Source organism: Medicago sativa, chromosome 2 (genome assembly GCF_051527215.1).
Source record: "Medicago sativa cultivar Bolivia chromosome 2, Bolivia_mono, whole genome shotgun sequence".
Lineage (NCBI taxonomy): Eukaryota > Viridiplantae > Streptophyta > Magnoliopsida > Fabales > Fabaceae > Medicago > Medicago sativa.
The window spans coordinates 56165455-56183187 of NC_140750.1; the positions used below are offsets into that span (position 1 = coordinate 56165455).

The following is a 17733-nucleotide window of genomic DNA, read 5'->3' on the forward strand; positions in this document are numbered from 1 at the left end:
TTGGAGGTGGTTAATGTGGCAAAATTGATAGATCAAATTGAAAGTATTAAAAAAAAATATAAAAAAATCAAAAGTATTGTTTGGTTCTAGTTATTAGGAAAGGGGTAAAGACTCTTGGTATGCCTTTTCTAATTGGTGAAATAACCATTCATTTTGTTAGAGCATGTAAAACAAGGTTTCCAAGGGTTTGGATATCTCTTATGCTCCATGTAATTCATTTTGATAGATAGATATACGATAGATGGTATTTTTTTCATGAGAATGTTTTCACGAGAAACACAGGAATTGTATTTTTTTTAAGCCTCTCCATTGCATTAGGAAAAATGTTTGGGTAGTGATAATCATGGTTTACCGTGAAAAAACAAATAAAAAATAGTTTAAATGATTATGCATTTTTGTTTGTCTAAGAGAGAGTAAGTTTGGGGCTGGCAACTAAGTATGTTGCACGAGGGACAAAATAAAAGTGAATATGTGATAGAAGGTTACTTTTTGAATATGCACCGATTGATTTTCATTTTAATGGTATTTGAATGGTTAAAAACTATGGAATATATGTGATTCGTGGAGTATTTAATCGCAGTGCTGTTAATAGTTATTGTGATGGAAACACTCTGAGATTTAGTGTAATGTAAAATGTGTAGGAATGAGTAGAAAATTAGTGTGGGGTAAGTGACAAATATTTTATTTTGGTTAAAAGCTTCCCTTTCTTTTCATTATTGATGTTATAATGGAACGGTTTTTTTTTTTTGTTGAATAAGTAACAAAATTTTGAAGCTAATATCTCACTGAATCATCACCATCATCTTCTAAAAGGACTTGTTTGAAACGATTCAAAAATAAAAAGGACTTGTTTGGGACTTTTGAAACTTAAAGGACTTGTTTGGGACTTTTGAAACTTAAAGGACCACTTTGAGAAAAACGAAAAACTTAAAGACCTTTAGATGCATTTGATCTTGTTTTTTCAATGTGATTTTTCACTTGCTTTTTACCCTTCTCCTTGAAAACGTTTCAGATGCTTTTACTATTGTTTCTTTCAAAACACAAAGCATCGTAGGTTCAGGGAGAGGATCCTCTCCAGTGCAGTTTTTGTCCTGTGAGATCTCAACCCCATATTTTCCTTGTAATCAATGCAGTTTTAATAATTAAAAATAAATTAATGGTGTGGATGTACACTGGACATACTCCAGTGAAAACTTCACAGGAGAGAATCCATGCCCGTAGGTTCATTGTATTCTTCCTACAAGAGCGCACCTTATTTCCACACACAAAATTAACGCAGGCACAACTTCGATCCTTTTTTACTTCAATCTACCTATTCAAGCCACCAATTCATATCTTTTATTCAACAGTTTTTATTTCTCTTTTTTTCTTTCTTTTTTTTCTTTCTATTATGATGCATGCAGAAATCGCCACATTCTCCTCCTCCCTCCTATATGCAGAAATCACCACAAGATCCATCACATGTATGCAGGTTTTACAATCGACTTCATTTCACTTCCGTTTTGCATCACCCTTGCCTAATGCTTCGTCTAATCAAATGTTAGCATGAGATTCTTAATGTGTGTGTGTTTTATCTTCTTTCTTGATTTTATTTAGTCAGATTAAATTAAACGTTTTTTTCTTACTCAGGTGATTAAGGATTTGACAATGCAGGAGCATATTATGATGAAAGTTTTAATTTTTAGCCATAGATCACTAGATACAAATTATAACATATCATCAATAACAAAGAAAGAACAAGAGATTGTGTACCTTTAAATTAGGTTGATGAAAGATAACCGTAGACAACGCCGACAACCATGAGAGGGGTAACTACCCTCATTCCGTCTAGCTCTAGGTTTTCTCACCAATCTTCAGAATAATTAACCGTCTAATGGGATGACGTTTAAATAACTAAATGGCTGAGGGCAGGGACCTCTCATTGGGCTTATCTAAATGGTCCAATCCATCACGGTCCATTTAGTAACAAAAGCCCAATCACTCAAATTCAGCATATAATTAGTGTTTATCACAATAGACCATAATTTATATTATGACATCAACTTATAATAATTGATTATTGTCAATCCATAATTGATTAATTAAATAATTAATCCAACAATCTCCCACTTGGATGACAATACTCAATTACTGAAAAAATAAAAAAATTCACTTGTCATAAAGAATTTAAAAATTTAAAATTACATGTATGGTCAAAGCACTAATCATTCAAAAGAGAAGTAAGCTTTAATGCTGCAGAAATTGAATCCGATAGGGAAAACAAATCATACAGATCAAAGACTCACTTTTCTAACAAATGATGAATCTATAGTGACACATTTGAATTAAAAAGAATATGTCACTAAAGAATAGCCCAAGCATTTTAAAAAAATGCGATAACAAAACTCCCACTAACCCAAAATAACATAGACTTAATCAAATCATCATGAGTTACAATACTCATATATATAAGTCTGTGGTTAGTGGTTCTGCCAATGAGTTTTCAATATTACAGAAGTCATATATCCACATAGGTACACGAATAGTAATTACTTATAGGGATAGTCTATTAAGAGAGTGTAATTACATATAGTCAAAAACAATAAATGTTCTACGACATTCAATTAATCCAAGTTTTATAAAAAAAACGTGACTATGAAAATCCATAAAAGCAAAATAGGAAATTCAATAATCCCCAAATTGGATTAACATAGACACTTAGTTTAAAGGAAAAATGTGGATTAATGTGGCCACTAGAATGTCAATAACAAAAGAACATGTATGATTATCTCAAATTATAAGTACCACAAGAACACAATATCATACTCGATAGGAGTATTAATATTATACATTGTACTTACTATTTATGACCTCAAAAATGTGGAATGTTGGTAAAACAGAAGCACAATGTATATTTGCATGCCAAGAAATTATTGTGCATATTCCAACAAAATTGACTTAAGCATCCAATTATGATGCTCATTGAGATCAATAGAATTTTAACATATATCTCAATATAATAGAATGAGACTAAAGTTTAAAGTCTCTTAAGCTATGCCATATTTTATAGTGTGCACAAGAGTATATGGCGATAACGACAATAATATTGTGTACACATTTCTCTTGATCTCACATATATATAAACAAGAGTGAGATTTCTCATTTAAGCTCATAATATATAATATTGTGTACACACTCCCACTGATCCCACATATATATAAACAAGAGTAAGTGGAATTCTCATTAGTGATCACTGATACAAAATATTATAATAATGTAATATTCAACAGTGTGATACTTAGTTGCTAGTGCAAAATTATTAACATAAGTGGTTATATAACTTTAACTAACAGAGTTTCATGAACTCAACCACATATTTTGCACATAAGCATAGCAGAATTATTAACACAAGTGGTAACTCAAGGATAATATGAAACCCCCATAAATACATATTTTATCAATGGCAGATATTATCAAAAATTGGGTTTCGTAGTTAACCACATATTCTGCATTTAGAATTAAGGAGAGCGTAAATTTTCATTTAAGAATTTTATAACACAAGATCTCCTTTTCACAATTAAAATTCCAAAGAATTTTATAAACATAGTAACCGTTATATGACAGAGTATGATGATTATATAAAACGTTTATCATCATATGAGTGAGATGAGTCTCTAATTATTATAAAAATAGGATATAAGACTCTGTTCACAATTTTAATAACTCACTCAAAACTCAAATGCTACAATTATACTTCCACACATTTGAGAGAAAACATTAGGTTACAAGCAGCGGAAATACACAAGACTTATATTTTATTATTATTGAGGATATAAGAGAAAATAGTCATAAGCTTCCATAAGTATTAAAGAATAGCAATAGCATAATTAATATCCTCAATATAAGTCTCTACAATAATTTCATATCTAAAAATATGAAACAAATAAATATATTTGTTTATGAGATATAGTTAGTTGACATGTAGAATTTTTCTCACTTGTTGAAGAATGATATTTTCTCCACTTGGTGGAGAATGATAGTTAAACTATCTTACCCACAAAAGGATGATTATGTTAAGTAATGTCATACCGATAGGGTATGTCCATCACGTTACACAATACATAGCAATGATTCTCCCACTTGATAGAGAATAGACAATGATAGTTGAATTAAAAAGTTTTGAAAGATATTTTAAATAAAATATTCAACTATTTCTCTATCACAAAATGATATGTTAAGTAACGTCACACCGATAGGGTATGTCCGTCACTCACATAACAAAGGGATAGTAGCAATCCGATATATTTATATATATATATAAAAACACATTTAGGTAGAAATTTAATTCAAAATATAATAATATTGGATTGCAAAATTTATACAATTTTCTACATGTCTTTTAACAAAGTAACTTACTTATATTAATCTCATTCAAGGATCTTAACGATAATAAGTAAGAACTATATCATCACAATGTACCATTCTTATGTTATACAAAATTTAAACATTGATAGAGTATTCTAATTATAATTGACATAAGTATAAACATTTTAGGTACATTGAATAATAACAATTATATTAATAACAACACACCGATAGGGTATGACTGTTACCAATATAATGCTAATCTATTTAACAAAATTCGCATAATTGTACCCACGATAGGTGAGATTACAATTATACAAATAAATAATTTTTATGCTTAAGAGAATATGATATAATAATATCATGCATAAACAATTGTACTTAATTTACTCAACTTCGGTCATATTCAAACGATAGAAAAATGTGCTTAACAAAATTTTAAATTAGCACATCATAAATATGACTTTATAATTTTCTTTTATATGAAGTAGTATAATGACAAAAATTGTTATTTGGAATATAAGTGTATCAAATAGTTTTCTAATTTATCCAGAAAAGAACTCTTAGAATAAAATTTTTCAATGCTCCCACTATAAATTAGGAAAAAAAACACAAATACAAAATGGAGCATTATAGTAAGAAAATAGTATATAACAACAGAGTTTTGTTTAGAATATTCTGAAAAAGGATTTCACTTCTATATAGGATATCATAATTGCACAACAAAAGAGAAGAAGAACTAAATTTCTTCATATGTGCAATAATAAGCAATAAGTCACAAGAGGATAAAATAATTAAATAACAACTTACCTTGCAGAGTGTGACGTTCATCCTTATACTTAGAGCCACTGAATTTTGATGACTTAACGAGAATATCTTATAATATAGTCATCTCAAAAATATTCATCAATAGAGAATAAGCAATTATAAATAAGCATATGTGAGACTCTAATTATAAATCAATATGATTTATATAAGAAATATAAGAATTCAGATGTAAGGATGATACATATTTCAAAAATTGCCTCAATTCTTAATAAGTTGTTTTGATAATAGTTAACAGATAAACAACAAGGAGGCTTACAAATTTTAATTCATCATTATAATTTTAGCATAAAAAAATGCAACAATGCATTATTTACTATATACAAAAATACATAGTTTAACATAATTGTGATCCAAATATTTAATTGCAACAAGACACACTAATAGTATTTATCACAAAATTTTAGAGTAATAAATTACGGGTCTAGATTAGAGAGTATAGCAGAAAGCATAATGTATATTAAAGAGAAATATGTCAATATTATATTAATATAAATGACATATATATACAACTCACTATACTCATTTTGAAAACAAAATATTATGACCCTTTAAAACAATTTGTGACAAAAAACAAAACAAGTGTCTAAGTTTAAAATGTCACCAAAAGAATGATCAATTAGTAAATTTTGGATCTTCATGCTAAGACAATATGAATTCAAGAATATAATGCCAAGAATGTTTAAAATCGTAAAATTTAAATTAATTATATTTGGCATTAAAATAAATAAAATTGAACCTTCTAGAAATTCACAATAGTAACATTTCAATTGATTAAATAGTTAGTGTTACTAATATAAGAGTGAATTTTGAAAAAAAGTTTAGGTTCAAATATTGAGAATATATGATTTGAAGAGAAATTATTCTCAACGATCCTTTTAAGATTTGACAAAATTTTGAAACCCACAAATCAAGAATATATATCCTATAATAGTCAAATTACTCTTGACTTAATAAATAATTGAGGTATCAACAAATCCCAAAATATAGTAATTTATATAGAATATTTGATGCAAGAATATACAAAATTGAGTCTAAGAATTTTCACAATCATAACACTTTAAAATAATATTTTTCCACAAGTGTTATTTCTATAAAAAATATTTTCACATAAGATATTTTAGACTCAATTGTGGAGAATATATAAATAAGAAATCATTACACAAAATTTAGAATATATAATATCTTAAAAATACAATTTATCCCCAAATAATAGTGTATAAAATATCAACATGCATCAAACTATTCCAAATTTATACCAAAATAATCAGAAAATATAATAATAATAATAATTATTATTATTATTATTATTTGGCATAAAATATAAAATAAAATGAAATTGGAATTTTTTTAGAATAAGGCACGCTCTACCACGCGCCTGGTATCCAGATAATTTCTTCGCGCGTGTGTGACACGCGCCAAACGCGCAAGTAGGAAAAGGATTTTTGTGAGCGCGTGGTATTCACGCGCAGGGCATCTTCTTTGCCCAGATTTCAGAAAACGGGTCATGACTGACTCGCGGCAGACCCAATTGGTTTTGGCGATTTGCACCGTGAAATGCCTCGATTTTGGTACGGATTTGATCGAAATTGAGAGAAGGAAAGAACCCATACATCAATTTTGAGGAATATCAACACAATCACAGAACGAAAAATTAGGGTTCATCGAAAAATTCAGATTCAAATTCGATTTGAATTGGGTGTAGTTCGGAAACGATCGATTAAGAAAAGTTCTCATTCAAATTGAAGAATCATCGATCCATTAACTAAGAACATAGATCGAAAATGGGCTGTTAACCGAAAACGGCAAAACAAAAAAAAACATTTTAAAGAAAAAATGTGATCGCAATGCATCATCTAAAAATAGACCCTAAACAATTTCGAGAATGGCAATCGTGAAAAACAAATACACGTTCGGGAAAAGTAGTTGCCAGAATTCAAGATTAACACAATATTTGGATTATTTAAACATGATTAAACAACACAATTTTAATGAATGAAACCCCATGCATCAATTCTGACATCATCAACATCATACGAATAAAAGAAAAATATCATATTTTAGGGTTCATGCCATTCAAGCAAACAATAGCCATAGATTGTATCTATTTGGCTCTGATACCAATTGATGAAAGTTTTAATTTTTAGCCATAGATCACTAGATACAAATTATAGCATATCATCAATAACAAAGAAAGAACAAGAGATTGTGTACCTTTGAATTAGGTTGATGAAAGATAACCGTAGACAACGCCGACAACCATGAGAGGGGTAACTACCCTCATTCCGTCTAGCTCTAGGTTTTCTCACCAATCTTCAGAATAATTAACCGTCTAATGGGATGACGTTTAAATAACTAAACGGCTGAGGGCAGGGACCTCTCATTGGGCTTATCTAAATGGTCCAACCCATCACGGTCCATTTAGTAACAAAAGCCTAATCACTCAAATTCATCATATAATTAGTGCTTATCACAATAGACCATAATTTATATTATGACATCAACTTATAATAATTGATTATTGTCAATCCATAATTGATTAATTAAATAATTAATCCAACATATTACTGTTTGTTCTTTAGAACATAGTGCAGTTGCAAGTCTATCTCATTTTGGATCTTAGTATTTTTTGGTATATAGGTTCTTCCCCACAGTGAAACCAAGAAAAACTTATTCAACGAGTTACTTATTTTATTTTATATGACTATTTACATGTACACAATTTTCTCTTGGTGTTTTAAAATTTGTCATTGTTGTTTTGTACTTAAATGCAAACATAGATGATCAAACCATCGATGATCTTTAACTTAAATGCAACAATAGTCTGTCTTTTAGGGAAGGCTTGAATTATTGAGATGCGCGTAGAAGCATGTACAAAATCATTAAAAAATACAATAGAATGACCAGAAAAGTTGCCCATGATGTTTGAACATACGGAAGATGGACCTCATTCCAAATATTCAATGTTTTGGTTTTGACATGTACTCTAATTTGTTAGTGTCATATTTTTGGCTTCCCAAGTTTCTTCAATTGTACTACTGGCTACATAATTTGGCTAGGTAGCGTTTTTGCTTCAGTACTACTATAAGGTTAATACCACGTTTGGCAATGTTACTTGCGACACACCCCTTCCCCGCGAGGGGGTGCACGGAGCAAGCAAGACCGCTTCAAACGAACCCCAACGTCTCTTTGCACGTTCCCACAATAATCTCTCTGGCGTTTACACTTCCCATGATTTCGTAACCGCCAGAGCCTAGTGTGCCATCACAACGGCTCTGCAGCCCTCCACCTCTATATATAGAGGACTTCTAGCAGTCCCCAAGGTAGAATCTTCTTCCTCTCTTAACCCTCCCTCTCTGATCTCTACTGACTTGAGCGTCAGAGTGTCTGTAGGTACACACCCCCCGCCGTTTCAAGAAGCATTCTTGACGCATTCTATCACCACTCAAACTATTTAAAGCACCGACAGTCACCTTCTGATCAGATACGATCACTTTCAAATATCACACACTTTTTCCATATTATTTTTTATATCAATATCTTTTAGAATTTTTTAAACAAATATCTACCTGTGTTTCGTGTTAATAGCATTACTCTAGATATTTTTTTTTTTGAATATGACCTTACATCAAATTCATACAAAGTATTCTTATACTCTTAATACTCTCATTTAAAATAAGTTTTTCCGGTGCGTTGCATGGGTATACATGCTACTAGTTAATTAGTTCTAGCAAAAACAAAGTAGTTATCGACTTAGCTTACATTAATGGGATGTAGCATACCTCAATCACCGCCGGCCTAAAAACTATGCGAGATATACAGAAACTAATAGAATTGTTAATATCATGAGATAAATTCAAAATAAGTGTTCGTAAGGTCTACTTTTCCGGGTTCAAAACCCTAAACCCTAAATAAGCGTTGTTAACATCATGAGTTTTCAAGTGGTGTTGGACAATCCATCTTCATATAAATACCCAGATAACTCCAATTTGAAGGATATCTAATCTTCTAGTAAAGTAATAATACTAGTCTATGTCAAAGAATAAATTAATTAATACTACAAAATGATAAGTAGACTTTGTTAATTAATCTGTCTCTAAGTATATCACACATGTAATTAACTCCTCTTCCAAGCCAATGGTCCTTGCTATAACCATTAATCCATATTCCAGCACCAACATAGAATTTACCACAAGGCTTGAAAGCAATTTTCTTGGGAGAAGAATTCATATTTCCCCAAAGGTGTTTATCTAACAGATTTTGAAATGCCTTGCATTCACAACCACGAAACTCAACATATTTCAACTCGTTATGAGAAAATCTTTCAGGTTCTTTCATGTGCTTATGATCCGAGACCAAATGTAAATCTTTAATCTGAAAAAAGAAGGACGGCAATGAGAATACAAAATTTATTCGAGATTTTTTCACCGAGACAAAGTTTTTTGTAAATCATAAAATGTTGGTTTTACTTTTTGTTCAAAAGTAAAAGCTTTATTTTTTAACATAGTACATAAACAAATCACCTTGGTGCTCCTAAAATGAAAGTAAAATTTGAATTTATGCCCTTGTAAACCAACTACAAGTAAATACACAACTTCAATTTATAAAATCAGAAGAAATACATCAGAAGACTAAATGAATAACTCACCGTGACAAAGAGTTCTTGGAGACGCGGTGAAGCCATAACAATATCTAAAATCCTGAAGAAATCAAGGTTAGGCGTTTCATCACTGATAAACAACTCCAATTTTCTAAGATATTGAAATGGCCCCAAACTCTTTGGAAGAATGGTTATCTGTCACACCAAAAGAAGTAACAATTAATTAACCTCAATACAAGAATGTCTCCTCTAAAAGAAAAATTCTAAAACTCACCTGTGAATGACTCAAGTTGATAGATAAATTCTGAAGCTGGTGTAAACTTGCAATGATATCAAAGGCATGTGAGATTTCTTCATTCCTAGTTACGTTCCAAAAAAGATTCAATAATTGAGGAGCTTTAATAGAACATATCCTCATCTGACCTCGACAGTCTAAGGAAGTTAGATTCAATGCATCAATGTCTAAGTTCCAAGAACCGCTGTAAAAGTCAACTATATTCAAACGACGCAATGTTGGATTGATAATATGGATGGAAGACTCGAATGTGCATCCCCATAAGGTTAGTTCCTCAAGTTGATGACAATTAGAAAACAAACTAGGCAGAAAATATTTTGGCACAAGAACTTGAACCAACACAATTTTTGTCAAGTTTTCTATTCCACAAAACACATCAGGTGGCATTAGTTTTTTTTTCTGAATGCCTAATAATGTATCAGGTCGCATTGGTAAATCATTCCAGTAAAACTTTGATAACTTCGGAGCCCTGATACTATTAAATGTAAATGTACCATCTCTACTACTATATTCAAAGCATAAGAGCTTTAATGCAAATATATCTATCTTCCAATACCTAGGTGGAGGAGCCCGACGCAGATGGCGTCTATGATCGACTATGTTCAAATAGCAGAGTGTTGGACTAGTTATGTTTAAGTCGGAATCAAATTCACAGTTGTTAAGTGTGAGGTCTACAAGATTGATGCAGTTAGGAAAAAGACCCAAAAGCATATGTTTCTCTATAACAACTAGATGCAACACAAGAGTTGTCAATTTTCTTAGTCTAGAAAAGTCCATAGGTGGTGATAGAAGACAGTTTTGTAGGTGTAGATACTTCAAACAATCATTCTCTGGTAAGGAGGAAAATTTGTATGGCTCAATCCAATAATTATCTGAAGATTTGTATGATAAAAGAAGTTCAATCCTTTGTGCACCTTTAGAAATTCCTTGGGAAATCAATCGGTCAATTACATAACCATAATCATCAGCTAATGGAAAATTCAGTTTTAGGGAATGAATATTGGCACCTTGATAATTCAACATGAATTTATTCACTCTTTTCACAAATTGAGGTCTGATTACTACTCTAAAATGTGGAGAATCTTCTTCTTTTTCTAAATCAAAATAATAACGATTACTACGACCAAACATGTTATGTATATCAAAATTGAGGTCCTTGGTTGATCTCCATTCATGAATCCATGTTTTAGACAATGTGCTTGTTCTCACCAAATCCTTCATACTTAACTTCGAAAATATATAAGACATGACACAATCAGGTAACTCCCTAGTATTCTCAAAACACACATTCCTGACCTTTTCACTTATATTCATTGTCAAAAAGATGGTGACTGTCACCTAAATAAGAAAATATATATATGAATTAATTCTCATGAATAATTTTAATATCACACGGCAAAGTTTAATCTAAACTAAAAAAAAAAAAAACATGAAACGGAACATAAGTACATACCTTAGTTCGTGGATGATGCCAAGTTCTTCGAGAACCCTTATTAGAATATTATTCTTTTGAGTCTTCCCTCGTAGCCAACGAGAGATTCAGGAGGAACAACCTAAACCTAGTTTTTTCAGAGAAATAGTAACAACCCTTAGTTAAAAGAAACGGGGTAGATACTTTTATATTAGATCATAGTATATATTTATTTTTTATATATAACATATATCGACAAAATCTTATCTTATACTCATGCTACAAGATTTCGTCAAAAAAGCATATGAAGCATTAAGATCGACAAAATCTAATAAAGATTTGATTTGAACAAACAAATTGAATAAAATATTTGTTTGTTACTTCCTATAAAAGAAAAGAGAAGATCGTATATGTTTTGTTACTTCCTATAGAAGAAAAGAGAAGAACATATTTGTTACTTCATCGTTTCCTTTTTAAATGTAGGTTTAGAATAAAGGTTTTTGTTAACAAGTGCTGCAAAACATTTATTTCAACTTTAGAAATGATTTCTTCAAAAAGTTGGGTGCTACAAATTCTAATCCATTGAATCCAAGATTTTTTTTCTTCTTAAAAACTTCTTATTTAAAGTTCTTATAGGGTCCCCGTGAGCTTAGCTCAGTTGGTAGGAACATTGCATAATTTAGGCAGGGACCGGAGTTCGAACCCCGAACATTAATTATGTGAGCTCTAGCAACTAGACTACTAGACCAAAAAAAAAGTCCTTATAGGGTATCTAGAGCACTCAATTAGCATTTTTTTTAGAATAATTCCTCCGTGGTCTTATTCATAAGAAAATTTTCAAACAATATTTTCTTTGAAAAATGCAAAATGAAATATATTACCAATCAAGAATAAGTTCGTCCGGTGCAAAATATACCAGAAAGAACTTATTAAAGCGGTCTAGATGTTTGAAGTTTTGTTTTTACTTGCAATAAATTTGATGCATTATGTTTTTACCCCATAACAAACAATTGCACACACCTTCTCTTCAATACATTTTTTTCATACCCACTATATCTCCATAAAACTGATGGGCTCGGCCTCTCTCCTAACAAACAATTGTCAATTTTATATAATGCAAAATAAGATATTTGTTAATTCCTAGTTACTTTTTTAAATGTCTTTTTAGAATAATACTCCCCGATTGTGTCTATTTTTGGTGATTTTTCTTTCAAATAAATTTGATGTGTCATCTTTTCTCTCCTAACAAACAATTGTTACACACTCTATTTCAAATATTTTTTTTTGCATACACATTATCTCTTCACTAAAATTGAAGGACCATCTCCCGTAACGAACAATTGACACTTTACAAATTCCAACAAAAAATAAAATCTATTTCAATTTCACATTGATCAAAATTTTACTATATTTCAACGAGTCTTCCATATTTTCATCTTTTTGAACATTCTTCAAGTCTTTTGTTTATTCAATCACAATTGTCCTTCTAGTTGCTGATGGAATTTTTAACAATGTTAACGTTCTTATTTATATAGAATTCCAACTCTTCAATTGATCGTACCATGTAACCATTATTATAGAAAATATATTTAGTTTCGTCGAAGTTTAAATTACGTAACAAAAAATCTTTTCTAAAAAAAATATTTACACGAAAGTTAAATAGGAATAAAAAATTTAGGCTAAAACAACATTTAAAAATAAACGCAGGGATTAAAATTTAGAAGGCTAAAATATGGTTTTGATCCCTGCAAATATGCCTCGTTTTGGTTTTAGTTCCTGTAAAAAAAATTGTTGTTTTTGGTCCCTGCAAAATATTTTGTTTTTGAAAATAGTCCCTCCAGGGACTATTTTAAAAAAAAAAATATATATTTGGCAGGGACCTTTCTAAAAATTAAAAGATTTTGCAGGGACTATTTTTCAAATTAATGGGTTCAGTCATCATGTGTCACGTGTGCAAATCATCACAAAAGTGGGGCCAGAGACCAAAACCAAAATGAGACATATTTGCAGGGACCAAAAACAACAAAAAAAATTACAGGGACTAAAATCAAAACGAGACATATTTTGCAGGGACTAAAACCATATTTTAGCCAATTTAGAATAAGATAAGATTTATGATAACGACATAATAGATGTAGAATAAAATAAGATTTATGAAAACGACATTTAAATATGCATATGTGACATATCCTCTTGCCAAGACTCATATATGTTCATGGTCTATGTGCATGTTGCTATCAATACCTCTCTCAGGAAGAATCACCTTGTGTCTAAAATGGCTATTGGTTCGACCAATGGATGATTCTCAATAGAAGAATGAGGGGGAGTGGGAGTGGTAACATGCAGGAGGACCTTTGTGAAGTTTCACCAATGAACAATGGGAGACATTCAGGAGGAGGGCAACTCTAGATTTGTTAGCTAGATGGCCGATTTTCTCAAGGACTCTATGGATTAAAAAGTCTTTTGGATATATACCTTATGGTATGCAGAGCTTGTGAGGGATTGTTTTTATTTTTTTTGAAGGAAGCTTGTGAGGGATTGTTGCAGTAAGGTTGAATGGAAAGGGGGACGCCAAGAAGACGAATGTTAAGTGGGAACTTAACAACAAGGAGGATTTGTGATGGAAAAATGCTCGTAAGGTATTGTTCAAGAGTTCTATTGGTAACTTCGGTCGGCATACATTCTCTCAAAAATCGTGGTTGTGATGGAAAAATTAACAACAATGAGGGTTTGTGATGGAAACATACTCGTAAGGTATTTTTTCAAGAATTCTATTGGTAACTTTGGAAGACATATATTCTCTTAGATATCGTGGCTGGGCCTAACACAATCCCACAAAACTGACTTGTGAGATGATGATTACCCTCACTTATAAACATATATTCAAGTCATCTTTTGCCCGACGTGAGACTCTTTAACAATTTCAAGGTGGTAGGAGTTGCTCATCCTCATCTTAGGGCTTGATAATGTGAATAAATCACACCAAATTTTGATAATAATATATGGTATCTATCTAAACGAGACTCTTGGGAATGCCATGGTGTAATATCTTCACAACTTCGCATCATAATTAGACTTCCTCTAAATCAGAGGCGGAGCTACACGAGGACTGGGGTAGGCCATGGCCTACCCATTTATTTCGTGAAAAGACTATAATACCCCTAAGGTAATCTCAATATTATTATCATGCCATGGCCAATCATAACCATCCATGTATTTTCCTCTTCTACTTCAGTTTGAGCCGTGTTACTTATTTTCCTCTTCTACTTCAAACTTTCCTCCTTCTTTGGTTGCTGCTTCATTTTCTCTCAGGCTTCATCATAACCACCTGAAACTCCATCATAAGAATGAGTAGTGGCTTTTGGGTTGCATAGGTTTGAACCTGTTTTACATCTGATACCGATTCTGATTACCTAAAGTAGTGGCCAATTATTAGTAAATATTTTTACACCAACAAATCTGACTGTGATTATGTGAAGGCAAAAATGAGTTTTTATTTTATTTTGTATTAACAGGTTTATGAGCTAGTAGGAGAATGATGGATCTTGCGGACATTGATATGGTCAGTGGACATTGTGGACAGATACAAGTAAGTTCAAGCCCTTTACATAGTTCATTATATGGTAACTGTAGTTTGATAATTGAAAAGTTATAGAATGAAACAATATCAAACAAGAAATCCTTGATATGATTAGCATAACTGTATAAGATATGTTGATTTGGGGCCTATGTTATGTCAAGTGAAACAGGGAGGGTACCATGGGCAAGTTAAGGTACCTTGTAAACTTACTTATATTTGGTTTATCCATCCATGTATTTGATGATGGACAATAAATGAGAATTTTTTTGCCTTGTGGTTCAGATTGGGGAGGGTACTCCAAGAAAGGTCAAAAATGTTTGTAGTAGTTTTGCTAAGATTAGTTCCTTATTTTGCAGCTTTACTTTCTCAAAACTGTTTTCCCTCAGATTCTCATTCATGTACTTTAAATTTTGGCTACAATGTATAAATTTCTAATTTCCATTATTGCTACAGATTTTGTTTTTCTTTGATTTTGTTTTCCCAGTTTGCAATTCTTATTGATATTTTAAAAGGTTTAAAGTTCCTAATTGATATTACTAATCCTTATAAACTTGTCCAGTAATTACTAATCACTTGAGTTTTTGTTCCGGAGCTCATAATCGCACTCCTTCTTTGGTTAATTCAACACCACCTTGTTTTTGAAGACCATCTTCTAAATCAACTTCATCTTTCCTAGCTGCTTTTTTTAGATCAACATAGTTGGTGAATTTTTGTCATTAGGTAATTCATTTGTTAATGAATTTGATTTGTGATTTGGTTAATTAGATTTGCATATAATCACATGATTGTTTCTTTTGTAAGAATTCTCCATAAAAAAATTTCAATTTTTTCTCTGATGGCGGAATGCGGCCACCCCAAAATTTTTTGGCTGGCTCCGCCACTGCTCTAAATTAGTAATTTAGTTGATATAATATCTTCCCAACAACCACAGGTTCCATATTTATCTCCATGAACGCTATATTTCCCGACGGAACTGACCTATCAAGTGGTTCCATTGAAAAATGGCTTATGTAATAATTTAAATGGATTCAAGGAGGATGTAATTTCATTTGTGAGACGCTCAAAGACGAAGACATTGAACAAAGTTGACTTATTTGCTTTTATGAGAGTTACATTACTTTGTTTTTGTTTTGGGTGCATGTTGCTTAGTTGACTGAATCTTTGTAGTGTTATACATGTTTTATTATTAAAATTGGTATAGAAGCAGCAAGGAACATCCTATGCTGGAATCTGTATTAGCTAAAGGGAACATTGTTGAACTGTTAGTGTTGCTGAACTGATATCAAACGACGGACATTGTGATTTCTAGCCTACTTAAATTATGCCAAGGTGTCTTTTGCAACAACTAGACTTTTGACCCGCGCTATCGCGCGGGTTAGTTACAGATGAATATCATTATATTTTATTACAACGAAAAAAGAAATCGTGATCAACATATGAATCTAAAGATAATAAACAAAATAAAGGTTGATCATTTCATGAAATAACAAAAGAACATTTTGAAATATTTCTTTATAAGTCAACTCAAAACTCAAGATATTAATTATTTTGAAATAACAAAGGTTAATTATTTCGGGTCTGTTACAGATAAATATCATTATATTTTATTACAACGAAAAAAGAAATCGTGATCAACATATGAATCTAAAGATAATAAACAAAATTTTGGGAGCTCGATTTATAAAAATAAGGGTTGATCATTTCATGAAATAACAAAAGTACATTTTGAAATATTTCTTTATAAGTCAACTCGAAACTCAAGATATTAATCATTTTGAAATAACAAAGGTTAATTATTTCGGGTCTGTTACAGATGAATATAATTATATTTTATTACAACGAAAAAAGAAATTGTGATCAACATATGAGTCTAAAGATAATAAACAAAATTTTGGGAGCTCGATTTATAAAAATAAAGGTTGATCATTTCATGAAATAACAAAAGTACATTTTGAAATATTTCTTTATAAGTCAACTCAAAACTCAAGATATTAATCATTTTGAAATAACAAAGGTTACTTATTTCATGAAATATTTGATTATAGACTGGATTTTGATATCTAAACTGAACTTTTGATATTTTATTGTAGACTGTCAGTAAACAAAGGGCAAACAAATGGAGGGAAATGGCTTGATACTCAGGGATAATTTTGTCATTTTGGGTGCTTGGGAAATGGCTTGATACTCAGGGATAATTTTGTCATTTTGGGTGCTTGGGCTGCATTAGGATTAGGGTTTTGTTCCCATCAAACTACCTTGGATTTATATAGCTTGATACTCAGGGATAATTTTGTCATTTTGGGTGCTTGGGCTGCATTAGGGTTAGGGTTTTGTTCCCATCAAACTACCTTGGATTTATATATAGTATGATTACAACTTGTGAGGGAGTCATTAATGTGAAACAATAAAGTGGGACCCACTGCATGTGGGTAAAGCCACTTTTGTGTTGAAATTGTGCACCGAAATAATTTCAAAGCATGTGCACCGAAAGTTTGTTTGTTGAAATTGTGCACAATTGTTAAACAAATTGGTTGGAACAGTAACTCAGAAACCACTATAAATACAGGCATTGATGACAGTCAGTCATTCACTATTTTTAGAGTCTTTTTATGATATTTTTGAGTTCACAAACAAGTTTAAGCAGCAAGAAAAACAAGAAAAAACTGAAGAAACTGAAA

General features: G+C 31.2%; 1 protein-coding gene and 1 long non-coding RNA gene across 2 annotated transcripts; one reads left to right on the plus strand and one right to left on the minus strand.

The window, feature by feature from the left end:
* Positions 1-8988: 8988 nt before the first annotated feature.
* On the minus strand, positions 8989-11651 carry LOC146949134 (uncharacterized). Its single transcript, XM_085741501.1, has 4 exons — positions 11518-11651; positions 10044-11402; positions 9818-9964; positions 8989-9543 (listed from the first exon to the last, which is right to left on the minus strand). Exons 2-4 carry the CDS (start codon positions 11376-11378, stop codon positions 9217-9219), a joined length of 1809 nt encoding a protein of 602 aa, XP_085597627.1. The 5' UTR covers positions 11379-11402; positions 11518-11651; the 3' UTR covers positions 8989-9216.
* Positions 11652-14682: 3031 nt separating this feature from the next.
* Positions 14683-15525, plus strand: LOC146949135 (uncharacterized). Its single transcript, XR_015025383.1, has 2 exons — positions 14683-14849; positions 14991-15525. It is a non-coding gene; the product is annotated as an uncharacterized LOC146949135 (long non-coding RNA).
* The last annotated feature ends 2208 nt before the right edge of the window (positions 15526-17733 follow it).

Bases quoted from the DNA above. Each gene is read 5' to 3' on its own strand.
- LOC146949134 (XM_085741501.1), bottom strand. From the start codon at position 11,378: ATGAATATAAGTGAAAAGGTCAGGAATGTGTGTTTTGAGAATACTAGG. The intron at 9,965-10,043 runs GTGAGTTTTAGA...TTGGTGTGACAG, and splicing joins TCAACTTGAGTCATTCACAG to ATAACCATTCTTCCAAAGAG. The intron at 9,544-9,817 runs GTGAGTTATTCA...TTCTTTTTTCAG, and splicing joins TCCAAGAACTCTTTGTCACG to ATTAAAGATTTACATTTGGT.